Below are 23,719 nucleotides of genomic sequence, written 5' to 3' on the forward strand. Positions count from 1 at the left end.
AGCCAAACCCCAACATGCTCATAAAAAATATTATATGAACTTGTATATTTCATAATTATTATACATCCATTTAGGAAGATTAGGTAAGGAATGGATCTTGTGGAGAGAGTTTTTTTCAACAGTATTCTGTACAATTGTATGAAATGTGTATTTGCATAATACCTTGTAAAAAATTCAGCTCGACATATTAAGTAGTCATCATTGGCATTCTTAATAGGAATTGTTTATAGGTGTGTTCAGTGTTTGTTTGCACGGAAGTCTTTATAATGATAAACAATACTTATTCAGAAGTACACACTTGTACCAAGAACCTCCACAATGTCATGTCATTGCAAAGCTGAAGAAAACATTTATGATCGATGAGAAACAAGAAAAGAGAAAGTCATTTCAGATAAGCCACTCAAGTCATCCACTATTTCCTGTGGAGTTGACTGAGAAGGCCCAGAGGATGTGCAACTGGCATGCAGAGATGAAGCTTTCCTGGGGGGTTGTTGCACACTGCATTCACTTCCTAACCCCTCCCTCCCATGCGTGATGGCACCCGTCTCATGCCTTCTCAGATAGACAGGTTGGCTCCAGATGGTTCAGTATGATAGGAGTCACACGGCTTACAGCGCACCATTAAAAACTAGCCTGTTCTCATTAGGTGGTAAAACCCTTATCTCTGTTTTTAGGCTTGCTAAATGTCACCGGAAAGGAGGCGCAAGCGTGTCTCACATGCAGAAAATCAGTTTTTGATGTTGATTCTATACATCTATAACTACTATATAGGATATATATATATATATATACATAAATACATATATATATATTATTTATATATAAGGTAGAATTTTGGGGAGCAAATGGTTAAGAGTTTAGAACCTTTTGGGAAGTGGAGTCACTCATGTCCAGCTTCCTGTTTTGCCTGTTTGGTACTGAGAGCATTATGGAGTTGAAAGCAGTGTGGAATTTTAGGGCAGCTGGAAAGTGAGCGTCAGCACTAAGCAACAGATTTATACTAAAGAGCTTATTCTCTCATCATTCAACCAATAATGTGGTTTTGTTACAAGTTACAAGTTTCCCTACTAGATAGCAAAGTATAACAATGCTATGCAGCAACCAATATCCACCATCATGCTGACTCATTAGAGATATAAAAAGATCTCCTAATAAGTCGTGGAATAAAGATGGAAATCCATACATAATGGGCTATTTGGCACAGACTTGCAGGCCATTTCCTGCTATAAGGGGACTCTGAATGTATTGTTGACAATTTGATAGCATAAAGGCTGTAACAGCAATCGCAAAGCTGGCCACTTCCTGCTTAATCTGAATTAAACTGATAACTGCCAACTGGTTTAAAGCAATTCTCCCACTGGTCCTCAAAGGAGGAAATATTACAACATAGTTTTGAATAAAAGTGCAAAACTGTGGGATTCATTGTAGGTTTTAAAATGTAAAGGTCAGAGGTCAGACGAGGAAACACCCTGGAATTCTTTTTAAAATTGCCGGTGGACTGTGTTCAGTGTTGTTGTTTGATTGAAATACAACAGGCTGTGGAAATTAGTCACTCGTTGAAAGGGAGCTTCACCTACCCTTGGGATCCTCCCATAATCAGTATTATCCCTAAAAGAAAACACTTTCAGTGGAACAGTGCAATCAAAACGCTGTGCAGCCATGTTAACTGCTTCCTGTATTTGGCAAAACAAAAGAAAGTTAGTCTCACATTGTTCTTGCTCCCTTTTTAAATACAGATGGAAAGTCTGTGCTCAGAAATGAAGAAAAGCAAATGAGCAGCGCTAAATATATTAGAAAAGTACAAAAATCAAATATGCATTCACTTGTTTTTAACATTCATGTTTGTGTATATGCTGACTGTGTAGTAACCAATGAATTGTGCCTTATAATGGTATATTTCTTGATTCGTTTTTTTTTATTTTGTAGTATGTCCACACATATCAGGGGAAGTGCATCAACTTAACCTACTAAGTTGCTACAGTTTTACTCTTTAGCTGTATTGCCATATTGCTGAGCTTCACTGCCACCTATTGGTGTAAAGTGCTAGCCCTCCGGAACAGTTTTCAAGTGCTTGCAAAAATGATTATACTACATCATTTAACTTCATGTATTTTAAATCTTAGAATTTAATTGGTTTCTTTAATGAACAGTTTACTTTAGAGTTTGTTAACTTTAAGTCAGGACGCTAGAGATGCAGATGGATTTGTGCATACAAAACATGCAAATTGATATTTGTTTGATATGTCCAAACAGTGGATTAGGAATACTATACATCAGGATTGTCCTAACCTATTTTTGGAGCAAATCTGAGATCTTGAAAATGCAATGCAAAAGCTCTACTGATACATTCATACTTGACTTCTATGTACATGCTTAAGTCAAATATGTATACAATAATATGTTTTATAAACAATAAGTGTTACCAGTGAGGCTCTTATTTTCCCAACATGGTGTGGGATTTCACAGTGGCAATCCTGCAAGGATAGTCTTTTTAGTGTTAAATGTTGCCTTCATTTTTACTTTTATTACATGCATGCATTTCTCTAGTAGGGACAGAGCTGGCTAACTCAAATGTCCATAGATCTTTCTGACTCTCACTTTTTGTTCATCTGTGTGATCCTATGGCCCTGTGCTGCCTATTTATCCAAATCAACCGTTTAGCCAGCTTAAATGCATCAAATGTACTAATTATAGTATCATACTGGATGTGTAATTTGGCTTCTGATTGTTTTTCAACTAGCAATCTAACTTTAACTAATGATTGTAACTTCACTGACTGTCATTTCCAAAAAAGAAACACCCACTGAACTTGATCTTCAAACTGATGTGCAAAAGATAGTACAGTCTTATATTGACATGTCATGTAGTGAGGCACCGGCTGCAGAAAGAAACACTGTATATAGGCACATGGAGAGTGCATATACAATGTACATTTTTTGTACTATGTATATTGTACAGTATATGGGATGAAGATGCCTAATCAAAGCTAATGATTGTGCAGATTTTCTGCCAAGAGGCTGTTGGCTATTTTGCCTGACTACAAATATCATATCCTTATGATTAAATGTGGCAAGTTCAATGGTGTTTAGACAGTCGAATTCATATGTGTACGTTATAAATGAAAGACACCGTTATAAGTTATCATTCGCTCTTTTAGGATTTTGTATTTATTGTGTATGTATTCAGGCATATCTTTGACGCCTAACAACGGAGCTTCGCCTTTATAAAGAGTTTCTCGGTCTTTAGCACCGTCTCAGTTGTCGGTGAGGCCGGCGGGGCGGATCCCACACTAGAGTCAAAGAGAAAATAAAGCAACACAACAACAATAATAACAACTTGGCCGTTTCCTACATTTCACTAGCAAGCTCCCCTGTGGATAAATACCTTAAAGGTGGGTATATTTTGAGTCGTGTTGCCGGGGGAACGCGGCTCCCGGCCGGCTGCTGGTTAGCACGCGTCGCCGGAGCTACAAGAAAACCGAGCTAGCAATGCGTGAAGATGCTAGCGTTAAGTCAACGGTCTGTGCTAACAGTGGTGTGGAGGGCCATTTTACCAGACCTCAGATAACACCGGCGAGCTGACCTTATGGTGGGGTTGACTCTGGTCCAAGAAGCTGGGAGCCGAAGATACACCTGTGTAGCTGCAGCTTCAGGGGAAATAATTAGGTTAACTATGTAGAAGTGTGGGGTTCAAAGAGTAGGACTAAAGTTAGCCAGTTGCTATGATGAATGGGGTTTGAGGGTGAGGGATATAGTGGAACCTGTTTATTTGTTTTGCTTGGAAGCTAAATTGTATATTTATACCCAGCGTCAGGCATACATATGTGTTTGAGACTCCAAATCTGAAACACATTGGCTAAATTGACCTTAACTGTTCTGTAAATAATAATTAGTTGAATCTCTTAGCAGTAATGCATTACTGTAACGTTACTGTTTTTCTCGTGCTATTAAATCCCACCTCAATCACTTGTATCACTTGCGTTTTTCCATTCGTTTAAATATTTGTCATTGTTAATACACAGGAAATCTCTGATATTTGATTGGTCGGTTCTCTTTGTCAATCACGTTGTCTAGACCCACTGTATCATGCAATCTGACGTTACTTCTTGCCAAATTTTGAAACTTGCTAGCTAGTTAGCTCAGGTTCTTCATTTTTGTTTTCTATTCAAACTGTTTTTGTGATTGTGACATTTTTTAGAGTTGTAAGTTCATCCTCAGTTTTGGTATGTTACATATCATGCTGATTACACTTATTTCAAATGAATCCTTTGTCCATGAACTGAAGTCATTTAGAAATTGTTTTAGGCATATCGTATTTTTCCATAAGTTAATCTTTGACATTTTCGTCTAAAGATGCCCTCAGCGATGAATGCAAACAGGACAGTGCAGTCTGCCAGCCCAGATGTGGGATCCGCTCCAGGGTCAATGGGTAATTTTGCTGGACAGCCTGAAGTCATGAAGCAAGTGCTGTGCGTACTCGACAAGAAGGTCCGCAACATGGAGAAGAAAAAGGTGAGTTCTTTCGTGAAGCTTTTATTCCAGATCCTTCCTGATAACAACATGTACACTTGGTGTTGTGTTAAATGTTGTAGTACAACAGGTATCTCACTCCGTAGCACTGACGAGAACATTATCTTTACTTTAAATATGTACTAACATACTAAGAATTTGCTGCATTTGGGATCTTCTTTTCCAGAGTAAACTGGATGACTATCAAGTTAGGAAGGACAAAGGGGAAAGTCTCAATCAGGACCAGCTGGTGGGTGCACTGAAGCCTTTCAATTCTTTACATTAGCAATAATAATCCTGTCTTTCTTACAAGTACTTTTCCCTTTGGGTGTTATTAGGAGGCCCTCTCCAAGTTCCAGGAAATAATGCATAACTTAGAATTCGGCCGAGAGTTGCAGAAGACGTTCATGTCCCTGGGACAAGATGTAAGCTTGAGATTTTTTGGGCTAAAATTTGGCCTTGAGAGTGATGTTCGACCTGACTTTTAGTAACTTGACTTTTTGTGACTCATGTATATTGTCATTAGATCCAGAAGGCAGTAAAGAAGACTGCAAGGCGAGAACAGCTGCAGCGGGAGGAGGCTGAGCAGAAGCGACTGAAGACGATTCTGGAGCTGCAGTTCCTCCTGGACCGACTGGGAGAGGACGCTGTGCGGCAGGACCTGAAGCAGGGAGTCAGTGACTCACCGCTGCTGACGGGTGCAGACCTCTCAGCTTTTGATGAGTTCTATAAACTGGTTGGGCCAAACCGTGACCAAAGCATCAGGTAGATCCACACAACAATATGGCGCAAGATGATATCTTAGATTTTTGTAAACAAGAGAATCTGTATCTTTTCACTACTAGGTTGGTTGACCAGTATGAAGAAGCATCAGTGCACCTCTGGGATCTGCTGGAAGGGAAAGACAAGGCTGTGGTTGGAACAACATGTAAGTGAAATTAAGATTCCCAGCTGGGGATGAAAATTGTTGGCAGAGCGTTAAATCAGATGGTTGGTGACACAGCAGTCATTGGCAAGACTTTCATTGTGATGAAACTGGCCGTAAGTAATTTGTTGGAAACTTTTAAGTAATCCCGAGATAAGTAAGCGGAAATTGTCAAACGCTCTGAACAAGACCTTCTTGTTATAAAGCGCTGCTGGCTCTGTGTTAATGTTAATGTAGCATAAGTATTGTATTTTGTTAATGCAGCATGTGTGCAGTGTTGGGATGTGAATAATCAGGCCTTGAGGATATTGATGTACTGCATTCTCAGCGATCTGGCCTCAGGGCTCGCACTGCTGCATTCTGCTTTGGGCTGAGCGCTGTAGGCTTCTCCTGACTCAGCAGCGGGGCAGGGTGCCAGTGGCCCCGTCGCCTGTGGTTCCACTGGTCAGATCTCTGGAGCCACATTAGGATACTGGTGACCCAGTTCACTGTAGTGACCCCAGCCAAGGCTTTTTCCTCAGTGAGGAGGTCCTACTTGGCGACTCAGGGTGATACTTTTTCAGGCAGCAACAGACTGCTTGGCCTGAAGCATGAGGCAGTAAAGGAAATAACACTGACCTGCTTTGCCTGAAGAGCTAAACGTGGAAATGCCTGAGCTAGCTTAAAGGCTGGTTGGGTTTTCTAGTGAATGAAATGGTAATAGTTGTTGAATGACTTAGTATTTATTGTTAAAGTCAACTTAGGACATTTAAGCCCTAAAAAAATAAATCATATATTAGTGTTGATGAGTCCAAAACGTTTAGTTCATCTTGTGACTCTTCCAGTTTGGAGATCTGGCCCTGACACATGTTTTTCGATCTTTCTTGCATGTATTTTTATTTTTTGATGCTTTCACACTCAATATTGGCAATCAAATCTGATCAAACCATACCCACACTGTCCTGAAGATTGTATAAATATTAGATTTTCTGGATTAATATGAAGATTTGGGGACTTTAAAGTGGGTATTTAATGTTGTTGTGTGTCATGCATACAATTATAAAGTTTAAGCAATGTAAAGTGCTGTATTTTGTTTGATTGCTGCAGTGTGCTGTGTGTAGCCTCTCTCACCTCGCTTCTCCCCACCACCAGGTCTGCCTGACTTTAAGTGGTGTTATATTGTTGTGTGGATTTCTATTCCATTAATGTGCTATCCATGTCATTCTTCTAGACAAGGCTTTGAGAGAGATTTTGGACCAGGTTCTGCTCAGTGGGTACTTTGACCAGGTTCCATCTCACCAAAACGGTATGTGTGAGGAGGAGGAGGAGGAGGAGGAAGAGGAGGAGGAAGAAGAGGCAGTCTCAGCAGCAGCAGCAGCAGCTTCAGTGGTGGCAGCAGCAGCCGTAGCTGAGTCGTCAGAAGCAGAAGAGCAGACTGCTGATCCAGGTACTGACCGGTCTCTGAATTCCTGCTGCATTAAACTAATTAATAACTAAATTAATCTATTTTGAAATGCTAATGTAATAAAGTGATAATAAAATCAGCTCTGCATTCTCTAAATAGTTTTTCTCTTCACAGAAACTGAAATCATTGAGGAGTTCACAGAGCCCATTGCTGTGGAGATGACAGAGGTGAGATTCATTTCCCCTTTTCCTTCAAGTCTTGCGGCTACTATCACGCTTAAACGTTATGCTGATATGTTATTTTTCCCCCTCTAGTTTATAAACAGACAGTTCATTCCAGATGGCACATACAGCGGCAGTGAGAAGGAGCAGGGGGACGAGTGGACCACGGAAACAGAGGTATGCTGCAGAGCGGTTTCTTTCTGCCTATTGATATTTATTTATTCCTCTTTTTTTGTGAATTAAGCTTTTATTGCATTCTTTAGAATATATTTATAAGTATTATTTCATTTTTGTCAATTATTCTTTTTTTTTCTATTAAAATGTAAGGAAATCCACTGATGAAAAGAAATGATTTTATTTAAAGTTAAATTCATTCATGATGTTTCCAACAATTAATTATGTTAATATCACTATTTTAATATTGACCAAACAATAATCGTGGTTTTAATTCTGCCATAATAACAATTACCTGTCGTCATCATCATATCTATTAAGCACTATACACGTTTTTAATGATTCCTCATCTGTTCTGTCTCTCAAACCCTCAGGCAGTCGGGGCACTGCAGCAGCAGCAGCAGCAGCAGCAGCAGCCTATGCAGCCTGCCGTTTCACCTGTTGCTATGGAGACCCACCCCTTGAATTTAGCTTCTCCTGTGCCGCCCACGGACCCTTTGGTCAGGAAGCAGGTGGTGCAGGACTTAATGGCACAGATGCAGGGAACTTACAACTTCATGCAGGTGAGAACTTTGTGCTGGGAACCCCAGATTACTGCAGAACTTAGGCACGATGCTCATCCCTCCTCTACTCGCAGGACTCGATGCTGGAGTTTGACGGACCGCCCATTGACCCCGCCATTGTCTCAGCACAGCCCATGAAACCCGCTCAAAACATGGACTTACCGCAGATGGTGTGTCCTCCAGGTATGTTTATAAAGAGTAACCCAGTTCTGGTGATCCTGTATAAAAACATGACATTTGAAAGCTTGAAATTACTTTTCTGGTTTACTAAAGGTGCAATGCTCAAATCTTCTTAGTTCACCCAGAGTCCCGGCTATCGCAACCCAACTCTGTTCCTGTCCAGCCTGAGCCCACACAAGTGAGTAGTCAAACTTGGATGGACAGCACTGCTTGTGTAGCCATGCTAAATATACTTTGAATAGAGTATGTTTTAATGTTTATTCTCTACTTCCAGGTTCCTATCATTTCCCCAACTCCGCCCCCCATGTATCAAAGTTCACACACGCCAGATCCTCGACCCCCAACAGAAAACATCGACCCCGTCCAGGTAAAACATGCTCAGTGAAAAAATATTTTCTAAGGAAAAATATGCCCTTCCTAAAATGATGGGTATATCAGTGGACTAAGATATAATAGTCTTAATGAACTAAAAGCCTGTAAAATGTCTTGTTCGTAAGGCAGGTTGCTGCATTATTCAAATAATAGCCAGTAGAAAAACGAAAGACGTGACTTTAGTTGTCAAATATCATATGTTCACTTTCTCTTTTGATCCTGCCAAGAAAATGTAATGTGGAATTTGAATTGTAAAACCTGCACTTGAATTCTAAACGACATTGAAAAATGTTTTGACTCTCTGAACTTGTTTTCCCTCTTCGTCAGACCTCCATGTCGTTGTCGTCAGAGCAGCCTCCGCCCTCCACAGCTCTCCAGCCTGCCTCTCAAACGCAAGTTTTCCAGCCTGTCTCCAAAGCTCCGCACAGTAGTGGCATCAATGTCAACGCAGCACCATTCCAGTCGATGCAGACAGTAAGGGCCTTGTGATGACACTTACTGAAGAATCAATCAAACTCAGTCAATAGCTGTTCATGGTATCCAAAAATACAGCCCTTTTAAAGCATTGTGTGTTTTAAGTTTACTCAAACAGAATTGTTTCATCTCAAGCAGATAGAAAATGTATTTGCAGGACTTTGTGCATCACTGCCAGCGGAATAAAAAAATCCTTAATGACTTTCATTAGTGATTGTTGGTGGAGGTTTTAAGTGCTCTCTCTCATCATATTGCAGTTGTATGGGTTTGAAGTGAAGCAGCTGAATCAAGGAAGTAATGAGTAATGGACTTTACTCCTAATGAGCCTGTGACCTTTCCTCTGGTTCTGGCTTCACTACAATGTGGTCCTTGTTCTCCCCTCAGGTGTTCAACCTCAATGCCCCAGTCCCGCCAGCTAATGAGACAGAGGCTTTGAACCAGGCCAGCCAATACCAGAACAGCTACAACCCAGCCTTCAGCAGCCCGCCGCAGCATCCTGCGGAGCAGACAGAGATGCAGTCCGAACAGCTGCAGTCTGGTGGGCATATTTACATTATTTTCATTATGTTACAGGATGGATTGTGCAAGATTTGTCTTCCTGGCATAGAGTTACAATTAAACTCTAAATATTGTGTTTGATTTATATTTGAGATTGACTTTTTGACTTTTTCGGGTAGTTGGTGCCTTCCATTCCCAAGACCAGTCAGGAGGCCATCCGCAGCCTCCGCAGCAGGGCCCAGGCTTCGTCAGGCAGGGCCAGTCCTTCTACAACAGCAGAGGCATGTCCCGCGGTGGACCTCGCAATGCCAGGGGGATGATCAATGGCTACAGAGGCTCATCGAATGGGTTCAGAGGTAGGCACACATCCTACAGCCACAAACATATCCTTTGTTGTCACCAAAGTGACATCACCTCATCTGTTAAAAATATGGCTTTTTGTCATCGGTCAATTACATTATGGCTCTATTCAGACTTAGCAGAACCTTTTTATGGAAAAAATGCTATTGCTGACTTAAAATGTTTTAATTCATGTTGAAGCCTTATCTAATGATCTTTGTGAGCTGCTTCTCACAGTGAGATCAATTGTATTGTAAATCTCAGGAGAAGCTTTTGAGGTTTCAAGTCTTCCTTTTTTCAGGTGGCTATGATGGTTATCGTCCTCCTTTCGCCAACACTCAAAACTCTGGTTATGGACAGACTCAGTTCAACACACCTCGGGATTACTCCAACGGGAATTATCAGAGGGTATGAAAGAAGCATTCAGTCCTTTCACTGGATTTGTTACTATTGGGTTTGATTTCTATTCGAGTAGTTTCTAAAATGTGGGGGTTTTTTTTCCCCCTCTGTTGCTCCAGGATGGTTACCAACCGAACTACAAGCGCGGAGCGGGTCAGGGACCCAGAGGAGTGTCGAGAGGCAGTACTCAGGCAATTCGATCCTGAAAAGGCCTTTCATAATGACTGTGACTGACTAACTTGCACCACACTGAAAATTCAAATTCAAAAACGCATTCGCCCCAGCTCACTCATGTTCTCTCTTTTTTTGTTCTTTATCAGTGGTATTTTTCCTGTCTCTTAAATCAAAGTAAACACTGCTTTGGTATTTGGAAATATTAAATCATTTAAAGTCTGAAACACAAGCTGAGCTGTGAATCTCATCATCGATTTACTCAAGCCATGTGTTACAATATTCCTGTAAACTTGAAAGATTTCATAAGTTATTTTTTGTATAAAAAATGCACCTGCCACTGCTGGTCCAACCCTTGGGAGTTTGTTTCCCTTCTCGGTTCTTTTTTGTCATTTTGGTTTCTAAAAAAACGTTTTTATGTTCAATGAGCTCCCGTTTCCTTGTTTGTAAATTGATGTTGCTTCAAGAGTTTCAATAAAGTTGTGTTGCATACCCATGCTTCAGCCTTAGTTTTCCACTTTACAGTTACTCAAAATCTGATTCAGCTTATTAGCCAGGTTTTGTGTTTTGTTGCTTTTAATGTAGAAATGCAGCTAAACATAAAGGACCACTAGGAATGCAATCTATGGCACAGACCTCCAGTTAGCCCAATCTTCCCAAATGTAATGTGGCCTGTGCTACACACTTGCACTAAGTATCATGAAAATTTGACAGAGAATTATTGATGGTTGACAGAGAAACAAACCAAAACTAAGCTCTGTGGTTAAGCTTTCAAAGGTGAATGAACCATAGAAATAGGTGAAAGAAGATACATTTATAAAGTATAACAATACAACAATTAACAGTGACATACAATGTCTTTAAATTTGACTGAAAATGATAGTACTAGACTGCAAATATGCTGAAGGGAATGACTAGTGTAACATCGTAAGTGGATACATTTTTTATTTTAATGATTATGTTCTATATAACAGTTGCTGCCGATCACATGTTCTTTTTTATGTATTTTCTTTCTTTTCTTTTTACCACTGAATAAGAATTTGTGTGGTTTTTTTGTAAGTAGTTTGACTGGGCTAAATGTCAATTCCTGACAAACTATTATTATTAAAAGCCAAATCAAACTAGTCCATTGTTCATGCTTTGGTCGGTAGGATATATTGCCACAGACAGGCGCGTGCTCATTTGGTGCACATGGTTAATGGGCTTTCCACCCCGAATGATGCTCACAGGCAGAATTCAAACATACCTCCTTTAAAATAGAATCTATTATCAAATATCTAAACCCTATAACAAATAGGTGTAAATTAAGCAATAAGGGCTATTTTTATGGAAGTCATTATGGAAGTATATTTCCAGAATGTGTTGGAAAAATAAATATTATTTTTAAAAGTCCATTCTGACAGGAAATGAACTATTGTACTATTACCATTAAGGTGCAAAACATTCACATCAAAGTTTGACTATCTTGTTGAAACAGTGGACCAATTATTAAGATTTCAGTTTGAATCCTAAATTTGAGTAAATTCAACCTGTCATACACAATTCGGGGACTCTATTACACATGTTTTTACGAGACCGTCGCGCTGTTATGACGTCACACCTGGGGTCCTCCATGAACGGATGTCTCCACGTGAGTGTATCAACAGCATGATGTCTGGCATGTAAAATCAGCCCTCGATTTACTGTAATTGCAAGATTAAACAACCACTCGTTTGTGTGTAGCTGAAGGTAACTGGAAATATTAAGTGTGTTTCTTTAATGTGAGGCTTTCATTGCGTTTCTTCTTCGCTGCGTGGCTGGTTTTAGCTTCCCTGCTGCCATGAACTCTCCAATTGTTTTGGCTGTGAGTTAGCTTCAGTCTTGCATTACTCTTAACTCAGTTGACAGCATTTATTTTTTATTTTTCAACTTCTTTATTACCAAATTAGGTCCTTTTTGAAACTCGTAATGAAATAGATTTTCCGTGTATATATAAATAAACTTCGATTTGCTTTAGTTAACGTTTCTCTGGGCGATGAATACATTACAACTACATAATATTCACCAATTTAATCAATATAATTCATTTTATAAAATTAGTTATTGTTTATTTGGTAAAAAAGAAAAATGTTTTTGTTATATTTCTGAAAGATGATACACAGGACGTATTACTTAATTATTATTCTTGCAAGATTATCTTTCACATTAGCATAGATTCCTGGAAACAGCCACATTTCTACTGTTTTAAGCAACTGCGTCATTGTTTCCTCTCACTGAAAACGATTTATTAGGAATCCTTACTTCCTGCACGTTGTGTGTGTTACTGCAGCATTTGTCACACTGTATCTCACAAGGTTTGCTTCTACGTGTTTTCTGACTCCTTTTTAGTGAAACGATGGCAACAGTCCGTAAGAAGGTAGACAACCGGATTCGAGTCCAGATAGAGAATGGAGTCGCTCTGCAGCACCGGACGATATATGTGGTGGTGGGAGATCGTGGGAGAGATCAGGTAATCTTGGTCTAAAGCTGTGTGCAAGAAAATACATCAGTTTCATTAAAGTTTTACACACAACACTCTTTTTTTTTATTGTATTCCCATTAAATGCTCTTTTAAGTCTTCTAAGAAAACGATCATGATGCTACCCTTTATGGCATTCAGCATGTGTATGAAGTGAGGGTCACCTTAAAGGCAAAGACTATTGTAAAACTGCTTCTTCCTGGACGCTCAACATCCTTCATATGTTGATTTCCAGATACTCTACTGACCTGACTTCAGCTTGTCATGTCACTGCATTTTCGTTTTCCATGATTTGTGATGACAGTGAAGGAGATATTACGGTTTTGCTTTGTAGTTTATAATGTATTTTATGTGTTTGTTGGAAAGGCTGTCTGTAATTAAGACTACACACTGTCCTTAAAGTTTAGTTTTTTTAAACTAAGCTCTTCCTCTCATCCAGGTTGTCATTCTGCATCACATGCTGTCAAAAGCTAGTGTAAGAGCACGCCCCTCTGTACTCTGGTGTTACAAAAAAGACCTGGGCTTCAGCAGGTGAGTGTAAACTCTTCAGATAATTAGCTGTTTGCCATTTGTTGTATTAAAAAGGAGAAGGGTCTGACATTTGTTTAAAATGCTTGAAACAGCAATCGGAAGAAGCGCATGAGACATCTGCAGAAGAAAATAAAGACTGGCACGTTGAATCTGAATCAGGATGACCCGTTTGAACTCTTCATCGCCGCAACCAATATCCGCTACTGTTACTACAACGAGACACATAAGATCCTGGGAAACACCTACGGCATGTGCGTCCTGCAGGTGAGTTTCTCCTCGTGTGCTGTACAGTAGAGTGCCTCTATCAAAGAACATGCAATATGGTTCATGTAATTGGCTCACAACCCACAAATGTTTAGGCTGTAGTCAGAAGTTGAAAATGTGCTTGACTCTTAAGAGCTTTTGTTTTCTGTGTGTCACAGGACTTTGAAGCTCTCACTCCCAACCTGTTAGCGAGAACTGTTGAGACTGTAGAAGGAGGAGGTATAGTGGTTATTCTGCTGAGGACAATGAACTCTCTCAAGCAGCTCTACACTATGACTATGGTAAGTCTTTAACTTGTTACATCTCCACACATGTCAGACTCCGTTGGCTCGACTTGGGGTCATTGTGGTTTGTTTTTCTCCCAGGATGTGCACTCTCGGTACCGCACAGAGGCTCATCAGGATGTGGTGGGACGGTTCAATGAGAGGTAAGGGCTTTTATGGATTTCGTCAAATTTGGAGCATTTGGAGCCAAAAGTTAAAGGATATTCATTGTTTTTTTTCAACTGTTTTCAGATTCATTCTTTCACTTGCATCCTGCAAGAACTGTGTTGTCATTGATGATCAACTCAACATCCTGCCAATCTCCAGCCACATGGCAAACATCAAGCCTGTTCCTCCAAAGACTCAGGTAACTTTACTGAAGAAGAAATTATTGTTAATTGATTATAGTTAATTGATATAAGTTGAACCAAACTAAAACTGTAATAAATCTGATCTTTTGTTTTGTTTATGAGCTCTTTTTGCTCGTTGACTTCGGTTTGTCGTACTGCGGCATCTTAAATCTTTCTTGGTTTTCTAAGTAACACTTTTTTCCTTGTCTGTCTTTTTTTTTACTTCTATAAACTACTTTGCAACTGTTTATAAAAAGTGCTACATAAATGAAGTTTGGCTCTTTGCGTTGTTCTCTTCAGGAGGACGGTCTGTCTCCACGAGAACAGGAGCTAAAGGATCTGAAGGAGTCCCTGCATGACACTCAGCCTGTGGGTGTGTTGGTGGATTGCTGCAAGACCATGGACCAGGTCAGTACCTCTCACTAAAGAGCCCCTTTTACACATTAACAAAGTATATTCAATCAATGTCCTGGTTACCAACACAGAGGAATACACCTCAACTATTATCCCAGACATAATAAATGTAGCTCTTACGTTTTGTATGGTTCTCTAGGCTAAAGGAGTGCTGAAGTTCATCGAGGCGATCTCAGAGAAGACTCTGCGGACCACCGTGGCTCTGACCGCTGCACGTGGTCGAGGCAAGTCTGCAGCACTGGGGCTGGCTGTCGCTGGAGCTGTTGCATTTGGGTAAGGGTTAGTTTGATAATGTTATGCCAATAAAACAGTTTGGTCTATAAAATTGTGTTAATTTTTTGCTATTGATTCCCTAAACCTCTCTACAGCTACTCCAATATCTTTGTGACCTCCCCGAACCCGGACAACCTGCATACCATGTTTGAATTCATCTTCAAAGGCTTTGATTCTCTGCAGTATCAGGTATGCAGCATGACAGACTTCTCTGTTTCTGTGACTATGTTAATGCTGTATGCGCACATATTTATATCCACTTTGCATTTTGTAGGAGCATCTCGACTATGAAATCATCCAGTCTTTGAATCCAGACTTCAACAAAGCTGTGGTGAGGGTGAACATATTCAAAGAGCACCGGCAGACAATTCAGGTAAACAAGATCAGTCCACTCTCCTCAAAGTTATATGTATTATATTTATTGAATTACTCATATATTATCTTCCTGTCCATGTGACCAACAGTACATCCACCCAGGAGACGCAGTGAAGCTGGGCCAGGCTGAACTGCTGGTTATTGACGAGGCTGCTGCCATCCCTCTGCCTCTGGTGAAGAAACTGCTGGGGCCTTACCTGGTGTTCATGGCCTCCACCATCAACGGGTTAGTAGTAGTGCTGGATGGTATGCAATGATCACACCACTTTTGTCCAAATAACTATACATGCAAATAGATTTAGAGGAGGTATTTTGATTATCATGGGTTTTATACAAGTCAGTTTTTTCTTTGATGATTTGGCATAAAACATAAATACCAATAAAGCCGTTGAATAGCTAGGAACAAATAATATTTAGTAAGAACAGTTATTGTCAATACGTTTTTGGATGTTTGGTTTAAAAATAATCTGAAATTCCTGAAGAAAACACAATATGATGTTTGTAGAGCCTAGGTTACATATTCAGATCGCTTGATTTTTGTTGGAATAGTCAAAACCACGATATTATTCAGTTTTGTTTTATAGAATACATTTATTTTAAACAAATATTCACATCTCGAGAATCATTAAACCAGTAGTTTTGATTTGTGAATTATTGAAATAGTTTCTGCTGATTTCATAAACTGCTTTATTATTACAGCTGTAGCGCTTTGCCTCTCTCACCGCTGTGTTCCGCTCTCTTTGCAGGTATGAAGGCACCGGACGCTCTCTTTCCCTCAAACTGATCCAGCAGTTGCGGCAGCAGAGTGCAGACAGTCAGCAGAACATGTCCGCAGAGAACCGGACCTCCAACACAGAGAGGCTGGCATCAGGTACATACTTCAGTGATTTATCAATTGGTGTTGTTGTTTAACTGCCTCAAACCCGATACGTGTCAGTAAATTAACTGAGGGTTTCTCTGTCTCCTTACACAGCTCGCTCTCTCCATGAGGTTACTCTTCACGAGTCGATCCGGTACGCTCCGGGTGACGCTGTGGAGAAGTGGCTGAACGACCTGCTGTGTCTCGACTGTCTGAACATACCCAGACTCATCTCTGGCTGCCCACTCCCACAGACCTGTGACCTGTATCCTTTATGCACTTTAAACAGCTTCAAGTCAGCCTTGATTACGTTACATTACATACAGCATGTAATAGAAGCAAAACATGTTTTACATATCATTTAAGAAAAGTGGAAAACACTTCTAAAAAAAATAAATGATCAGCTACCACTTTATATTAAACGGTATGTATTAACCAAACAATTTTTCAGTTTAGGTTTTCCAATATCCACTTCAAATATTTCTAAAAATATAACAAATCTTGGTGCTTACAGAGAACTTAACATGTATTGCATGAATCAATCATCATTTTGTAGCTGGTTTGTTCTGCGTTTATCCTTAACCCACACTGCAGGTACTATGTGAACAGAGACACACTGTTCTGTTACCATAAGGCGTCTGAGGCGTTCCTGCAGAGACTGATGGCCCTCTACGTGGCCTCGCACTACAAGGTAATATTATTATTTTGAGGATCACATAACTTGCTTTTTCTCAAGTTGCGCCTTACACACAGTATTTTGTCTTCTGTTTGTGAAACCGCTGTCTCAAATGTTGTCTCTGGATCCAGAATTCACCCAACGACCTGCAGATGTTGTCCGATGCACCGGCCCATCACCTCTTCTGTCTCCTGCCACCTGTTCCTCCCACACAGAACTCTCTGCCGGAAGTTCTCGCTGTGGTGCAGGTAAGACGCCGCAGAGTAGAGGCCCATTGTCAGAAATGTATTTTATTTAGTCTTAGTCCTGCTTCAATTGTGCTTTTTTTTGTTAGTTGACTAAAAGCCTGGGCATTTTAGTCTTATCTTAGTCAATGAAAACATTTTAGTATTGTTAGTCATCAGGTATAATGAACATTGCAGTCAATCTGTGCTGCTGCTTTATCTGTGAAGTTAATTCACTTGACACTCAGTCTACGTACATTTGTTCCTCTCAGGTGTGTCTGGAGGGAGAAATATCTCGGCAGTCCATCTTGAACAGTCTGTCCAGAGGAAAGAAGGCCTCTGGTGACCTGATTCCCTGGACGGTGTCAGAGCAGGTACACCCTTGTCACAAACGGTTTGAGCTTTTTGACTTGCATTATCAAAGTGAAAGCATTTAATACTGTGCTATTTTCTCCGTAGTTCCAAGACCCCGAGTTTGGCGGCCTCTCCGGAGGAAGAGTGGTGCGGATAGCTGTCAACCCAGACTACCAGGGGGTAAGAGCCTGCAGAAGACTCAGCTTATTGTCCAGTTTCTTTATCAATCTGCATGTACTATATGTAACTGGTTCTCCACCTGTCCTCCAGATGGGCTACGGCTCCAGAGCTCTCCAAATGCTGCAGATGTATTATGAGGGCAAGTTCCCCACCATGGATGAGAGCACACACTCAAATACAAATGAGATCACATCCGTCAGCAGTGAGGTAATGGAATGAAATGCATTCAGCAATATTTAAAAGACATATATTACTCGCATGAAGTGTATCAAGAGTAGAAACTCACGTTTGGTGTTGTCTCTTGTGTCCAGGCTGTCAGTCTGCTAGAGGAGGTGATCACTCCACGGAAAGAGCTCCCCCCTCTGCTGCTGAAGCTGAGTGAGAGGAGAGCAGAGAGACTGGATTACCTGGGAGTTTCCTATGGCCTTACCACAAAGCTGCTCAAGTGAGGGTCCTTTTAATATGGAGATGGGGGTGGTAGTATTTTTGCAGATTTCTTTTATTTAAAAAAAACTGTTTTTGCAACCTGACAGGTTCTGGAGGAAAGCTGGTTATACTCCAGTCTATTTAAGACAAACCCCTGTAAGTATAAAAACAGATTGTATAATTTCTTTGTGCTTTTTGCTGTTGTTGTTTGTTAATTATTGTGTGTGTGGTTGTCTGTAGAATGACCTGACAGGAGAGCACTCCTGCGTGATGCTGAAGGAGCTGAACACAGATGAATCCCCGGAGCAGAGCCAGTGGCTGTCTGCCTTCTGGAAAGGTGAACTTGAACAACATTCCTGAAATGTATGGAGATCTGGTTTGTTTAAATTAATAAAAGTCTCACAGAAAATTATTGTTTCCCTCAGATTTCCGCAGGCGCTTCCTGTCTCTCCTCTCCTACCAGTTCAGCAGCTTCCATCCGAGCATGTCCCTCAGCATCCTGCAGAACAAGAAGTCCAAGGACGAGACCACAGGTAAGCCTCCTTTTAATAACTAGTGCTGTTCCCACATGAGAGAGTAATTGAGATTATCGGTGCAGCTCCAGATGTGAAAAATAGTATTCATATTGTCTCAGAGTTCCTTTATTAGCCCCACAATGGGGAAATGTACATCTCTCACACACTTTCTGACTGGCCTTTGACCTCTACAGTTCTCAGCAGCTCTGAGTTGGCCTCCAATTTCAGCCCCTACGACCTCAAACGTCTGGAGCTGTATTCGAGGAGCATGGTGGACTACCACCTCATCATGGACCTGGTCCCAACAGTGGCTCGCATGTTTTTCCTCAAGCAGCTCGGGGACGTGTCTCTCTCCGCCGCACAGTGTGTAAGTTTCCAATGTGCTCATGGTTTCAGCTGTTTCTTTGTTGTGAATACAGCTTTATAGTAACCTGTTGCTTGTCCCCGTTTTTCTCTAGGCGTTACTGCTTGGCATAGGGTTACAGCACAAATCAGTAGACCAGCTAGAGAAGGAAATTGAGCTCCCGAGCTCGCAGCTGATGGGCCTATTCAACCGTCTGATCCGGAAATTTGTCCAAGTAAGTTCACTCTTAAAAGCTGTACATGCTTTAAGGAAGACGCCAGTTAATAGAATATAGGACTTCTGCAACAACATTAATAATTGTATGTGTTTTTTATCCTAGGTCTTCACCAGCATCCAAGAAAAAGCCATTGAGGCAGAGATGGCGACCTCTAAAGACGTTTCCATGGAGCCGACTGTCAGGAGCCTGAATGATGATCTGGTATGTGCTGAACAACTCTGATTTTGAAAGCTCACGTGGAAAGTGTTGCTTTAATTGTTTCTATTTAACGTAAATAAAGCTATTTATCATAGAAAATAATGAATATGAAGATTTCTTTGGGGAAATAAAGTTTTAAAATGAATCCGTCACTCACAGAATGAAGCTGCTAAGGAGTTTGATGAGAAACACAAGCAGGATGTGGAGAAAGTGAAGGAAATGGACATGGAAGAGTGAGTATAAGGTTTAAGCAGGGATGCTTTTGGTCCTTTTGTTTGTAGCATCTTGAAAATGCACAGGGCAACATTCGCTGTTGTAATTTTAATAACTTCCTTTTGTATTGACAGGTACAAGATCCGTGGAGATGATGCGGAATGGGACCAGGTGCTGAAGAAAGCAGGGACCACAGCTGTGGTCAGCATCAAGAGGTGCATTCAGGATCTTTGGCAGACCGAGGTTATATGGGATGTTGTAGACACATGATTGTAACAATGTCCTTCTCCCAACAGTGAAAAGAAGAGGAAGTGGGAAGGGGAAAACATAAAAGCAACCAATGGAGCTTCAGCGCACGGGAAACAGAAAAAGACGGAGACGCAACACGGCAAATTCAAGAAGAACAAGGACAAGCATGGCAAATTTGGAAAGAGGGTGTGACCGTAACCTGTGCTGAGTTGACAGGAAAGTGTGTGGGAACCAAGTGGTATCAACATGATATTGCAAATACTGAAGAGCACCTAAAAGACTGTATATCCTTTGAGATGTATTTTTTTTATTTCTACAGTACATCATTACATGTTTTTTGCTTTGTTTTACGGTGTGTGCAACATTGCAGAGACACTGTATATCAGCAGGAAATTACACACGTTATTTTAAACATTTTCACAGTATGTTTAGACTTTCCCTTTTAGTTGATGACATGATTTTCTACAATGTAAAACGTTAACGAATAATTCTGTAAAATGATATGTGATATATTAAAGGCTGTCAGTTTCCAATTAATGGAACACTTGAGGCTTTAAATCAATCCATTTCTGTTTGAGCTGCTGCTTCACGGTGTCAGGGGCAAAGATACAGTCTATGGCGTCGTGGGAGAGTTTCCACACAGCTTCACGACTGAGATCAAACGTGGAAGCTGCCAGCTGATATTCCTGTGACAAGTCCGTACTGAAGACTCCTTTATCATCAGTCTGTAATGGGACACAAAATAAAATCATTCATCGTGAACATGGTGTCAATTCAGGTTCTACATCAGGTGTCCCTAAGCCTTGAATGTTTTTTGTATAGTCATATGACAGGCTGTGTCCATATGTAACATTAGTATAATGACGGTGTCATAAGCGAGTAATTCGGGTGTTAATGTAGAAAATAGCCATCAATTATTTTCCAAAATATTTATGATATGATTACTTAGTGGCAATTAAAGGTAGTCAGCATATTAAAAGGAATATACTAATAAAAACGAGTGTCCCATAAAATAGACGTTAAGGCATACTATGCAAAGAACTTTTAAATAATTATTGTATGAAGTTTGTCATTCAAAAAGTCACTTTGGTATGCCTCGAAATGTAAAAATTGAGATTGTAAATCATAAAAATAGTTATAATATAGAATGTTCAAATGTCTGTGAAGGAAACTTACACAAATCACACTCGGATGTCCCATCTGGTACCAGTACTTGAAATGATGTTCGGAGTACCGTGCTACCGTTTGTCCTTTGACGTTTGATGTCAGGCAAAGCTCTACAAGAGAAAAATGTATGAATCGATAAGCAAGTCCACTCACTGTGAACACCCCAGAAAATAAATAATTAAATCTCACTCTTACCCAGCGGTATGTTGTTCTTCACCACTTTGTCAACAAGACCTTGAGATCCGCCCACTTCAGGGTGCAGGAAGGTGCCGTGACCGATCCGGTCTGGAGGGAGATTCAGCAGCAGATCGGACTCATCCAGCTGGGACGGGACCTGCCACAGTTCATGTTGTAACATCAGATTTCTCTCAGATAATGTGCTCACTGATAACGGATCATATTTACGGTGTCACACTTCTGAGAGGTGCAGCGACAACTTCAATCCACAGTTCTTGGCCTTCTGCAGAGCAGGAAGTAGGTCTTTGCCATGGCCAACCTGAGAGAGAAAAGTACATCAATTAACAGAATATCAGAGTAATCATCCCAATGGTGTATTTTTTTGCACTTTAAAGCAAAAGAACGCTTGTCTAACTGGTCCCAAATTACAGGGTCTATTGGTGCCTAATATGAGGAGTAAAACTTTTTTGATCTCTCTGCAAAAATACAGCCGGCACATGTGAAGGGCAGAAACGGGTAACTGAGAAATGAAATAGTGATGGTTTTAATTCCAATAATGCATAGCTATCGAGAGTTCAAACCGTAAGCTTGACTGACCGTTGGATCTCCACTGAGGTCGAGTCCCAACACCAAACCATCAGACGACAGCATGAAGTCCTCAGCAAGCTTCACCGTCTCCATGGCAACTTCAGTTCCATTCCTGCGGTCAATCGCTACCAGAAACCTTGAGGAAAAATTAACACATTTATAAACATGCACGCAAGTTACTGAATCATCATAGTAAAAAATGAGGCAGCCAATAACTGTGATGGGAGTGTGTTAAACAGCAGCACACATCACACACACCAAAATATACATTCTTTGACTTGAACACCAAAAATAAAATAGTTGCCTACCTGACATCAATATCAACTCCTTCACTTTTGCACTGTTTAATGGCTTTGATGACAGTTTCAATGTAACTCTTCTTCGTCAATCCTATAGAGAAAATATATTACACTTATTTCAACTTCTTCAAGTTTGTTTAATACCTTAGTGTTTCTCAAAGACATACATAAACAGAATGTGTACACTTCAGCGGTGTAAACTATACATTTCATAACAATACAATGTTATTTATTTTCTGTGGACCACTATGGAATTTTTTAAGATATCACAAAGTCTGCCACGTTACACGAGCCATTTTACACATTTTTGTCAACTCTCAGAAGACAACGATATTATGTTTACTTGGACGGAAATGCTGACAAAGACATGCAATAGGAGTAAAAACACATCTGTGTAAACTATCTCATTTGCAAGTCTAATCATTCCCTAAAACAACCCTGACAGTAAATTGCTTCTCAAAATATAAGGCTGCTTTTTCACCTGTAGTTTTCTCATCCCTTGGTGTACTTCTCAGCTCTAAATATTTGACACCATCAGCTGCAAACTCTTTGATCACATCTGTAGCAACCTGTGAGGAAAGAATAGAAACAGCTGTCTGTAATATTATGTGCAAACAATGTTTATTTATATCAACAACAGCTCATTTCATTTTTTTAAAACAGCTAGCCTCACCATCAGGATGTCTTCCTCCGTGTCCACCAGCTGATGGATGACCTTGAAGACTTGGAAACACCTGAAGACATAAAATGTGCTCATCTTTCTCGTATAGATCAATGTTGTCTGTTTTGTGTTGATTTTATAAATGAATGTGGTAAACAGACCAAAGGAGCCTGTAAACACCACAGGTAGGAACACACTTTTATCCACTTAAATCCACATAAAAGCAACGTGTCATACTTGTGCTCCATGCTATATGACAAGAGACACAAGTTATTAAAATGTTTGTGGGACTTTTTATAAGGAAACTGCTGACTTGTAATATCACTATATATATATATTATTTTTTTTAAAGGAATTCAATATATCCTACTTTTCCATTGTAGTAACACAATGCTGCATTGATTTGGAGGGATTGAAGACACATGACATGGAAGTTTATTCAGAATCTGAAATAATCTTATGTATTAAAGATCAATTAATAACATGTAATTTATAATTGGTGTTGTTTTATTTATAACTATTGTTTCAATTTGTATTTTTCAATATGATTAATTAAAGTCTCATTCATTCCCATTTAACACAGATGGACATTATCTGACGTCACTTTAATACCCACCCTTTGTTACACTTCTACTTGTGAAATTAGGAATATGTCGTCATTAAATATGGCAATAAATTGTTCTGTAGCACACTGTTATTAAACTTTGAAATAAAGTTTTACGCACTCATCCAGGGTCCTCCGCTGGCCCTTGCCGATTGCCGTCATGCCGTGTTCGATGTTGAGATGTGGTTTCCGGCTGATGAGCTTCTCGATGGTCGGGTAGCTGACGGAGCCGTTGAGGTGAGCATGGAGCTCCTGGTGACAGTTTGAAACGCTAATATTAGCATATAGCTAACTATCATAAATGTACACAAACATACTTTTAACCTTTTTAAAACTCGTCCAACGTTCTCATCGTGTTAAAATGTATCAATGCTTTTGCGATTTACCACTTTTGGCAGCTCCCGATAAAATACATCCACCTCATTGTTCATCCTCACAAAGTAAAACAAAGCCTCGTTAATCTCTGAGCTTTGAGTCGCTGCAGTCTGTCACTTAACGCTGACACTGTTTTCAGTCTGCATTTAAGTGAAGCACCACGTGCAACACAGAAATAAGCCCCCATCTTTAAGGGGG

General features: G+C 40.2%; 3 protein-coding genes across 4 annotated transcripts; 2 read left to right on the plus strand and 1 right to left on the minus strand.

The window, feature by feature from the left end:
• Positions 1-3,208: 3,208 nt before the first annotated feature.
• Positions 3,209-10,700, plus strand: caprin1b (cell cycle associated protein 1b). Its single transcript, XM_063875260.1, has 18 exons — positions 3,209-3,391; positions 4,353-4,511; positions 4,696-4,758; positions 4,847-4,933; positions 5,035-5,273; positions 5,354-5,436; positions 6,644-6,859; positions 6,992-7,044; positions 7,132-7,215; positions 7,587-7,775; positions 7,850-7,958; positions 8,072-8,133; positions 8,230-8,322; positions 8,655-8,801; positions 9,186-9,339; positions 9,479-9,655; positions 9,940-10,046; positions 10,157-10,700. The coding sequence occupies exons 2-18, from the start codon at positions 4,353-4,355 to the stop codon at positions 10,241-10,243; spliced, it is 2,109 nt and encodes a 702-aa protein (XP_063731330.1). The 5' UTR covers positions 3,209-3,391; the 3' UTR covers positions 10,244-10,700.
• A 1,098-nt stretch (positions 10,701-11,798) lies between these two features.
• Positions 11,799-21,011, plus strand: nat10 (N-acetyltransferase 10). Of its 2 annotated transcripts, none has more exons than XM_063911345.1 (29): positions 11,799-11,936; positions 12,576-12,696; positions 13,145-13,236; positions 13,329-13,500; positions 13,659-13,781; positions 13,866-13,927; positions 14,016-14,130; positions 14,414-14,521; positions 14,667-14,800; positions 14,896-14,989; positions 15,075-15,173; positions 15,265-15,401; positions 15,922-16,046; positions 16,149-16,299; positions 16,629-16,725; positions 16,842-16,958; positions 17,207-17,308; positions 17,394-17,468; positions 17,559-17,675; positions 17,780-17,913; positions 18,002-18,050; positions 18,135-18,231; positions 18,320-18,427; positions 18,604-18,776; positions 18,868-18,987; positions 19,093-19,191; positions 19,348-19,421; positions 19,536-19,616; positions 19,698-21,011. In XM_063911345.1, the coding sequence occupies exons 2-29, from the start codon at positions 12,583-12,585 to the stop codon at positions 19,840-19,842; spliced, it is 3,114 nt and encodes a 1,037-aa protein (XP_063767415.1). In that variant the 5' UTR covers positions 11,799-11,936; positions 12,576-12,582; the 3' UTR covers positions 19,843-21,011. The 2 variants fall into 2 exon arrangements, with proteins under 2 accessions (XP_063767415.1, XP_063767425.1); XM_063911355.1 differs by having other exon boundaries at positions 11,816-11,838.
• Positions 19,938-23,679, minus strand: adal (adenosine deaminase-like). The gene is made up of 10 exons (XM_063911366.1): positions 23,533-23,679; positions 23,268-23,398; positions 22,555-22,615; positions 22,363-22,450; positions 21,891-21,972; positions 21,592-21,718; positions 21,233-21,313; positions 21,013-21,151; positions 20,827-20,927; positions 19,938-20,375 (listed from the first exon to the last, which is right to left on the minus strand). Exons 1-10 carry the CDS (start codon positions 23,575-23,577, stop codon positions 20,184-20,186), a joined length of 1,047 nt encoding a protein of 348 aa, XP_063767436.1. The 5' UTR covers positions 23,578-23,679; the 3' UTR covers positions 19,938-20,183.
• Positions 23,680-23,719: the final 40 nt, after the last annotated feature.

This window comes from Eleginops maclovinus, chromosome 2 (genome assembly GCF_036324505.1).
Source record: "Eleginops maclovinus isolate JMC-PN-2008 ecotype Puerto Natales chromosome 2, JC_Emac_rtc_rv5, whole genome shotgun sequence".
NCBI classification, from domain to species: Eukaryota; Metazoa; Chordata; class Actinopteri; order Perciformes; family Eleginopidae; genus Eleginops; species Eleginops maclovinus.

Excerpts from the sequence above, each read along its gene's own strand:
- nat10 (XM_063911345.1), top strand. The coding sequence starts at position 12,583 with ATGGCAACAGTCCGTAAGAAGGTAGACAACCGGATTCGAGTCCAGATA. Across the intron at positions 13,237-13,328 it reads AAAGACCTGGGCTTCAGCAG|CAATCGGAAGAAGCGCATGA; the intron begins GTGAGTGTAAAC and ends TGCTTGAAACAG. Across the intron at positions 18,051-18,134 it reads TCTATTTAAGACAAACCCCT|AATGACCTGACAGGAGAGCA; the intron begins GTAAGTATAAAA and ends GGTTGTCTGTAG.
- caprin1b (XM_063875260.1), top strand. The coding sequence starts at position 4,353 with ATGCCCTCAGCGATGAATGCAAACAGGACAGTGCAGTCTGCCAGCCCA. Across the intron at positions 7,045-7,131 it reads TTGCTGTGGAGATGACAGAG|TTTATAAACAGACAGTTCAT; the intron begins GTGAGATTCATT and ends TTCCCCCTCTAG. Across the intron at positions 8,134-8,229 it reads TCCAGCCTGAGCCCACACAA|GTTCCTATCATTTCCCCAAC; the intron begins GTGAGTAGTCAA and ends CTCTACTTCCAG.
- adal (XM_063911366.1), bottom strand. The coding sequence starts at position 23,577 with ATGAACAATGAGGTGGATGTATTTTATCGGGAGCTGCCAAAAGTG. Across the intron at positions 22,451-22,554 it reads CGGAGGAAGACATCCTGATG|GTTGCTACAGATGTGATCAA; the intron begins GTGAGGCTAGCT and ends CTTTCCTCACAG. Across the intron at positions 21,152-21,232 it reads TGTCGCTGCACCTCTCAGAA|GTCCCGTCCCAGCTGGATGA; the intron begins GTGTGACACCGT and ends GAACTGTGGCAG.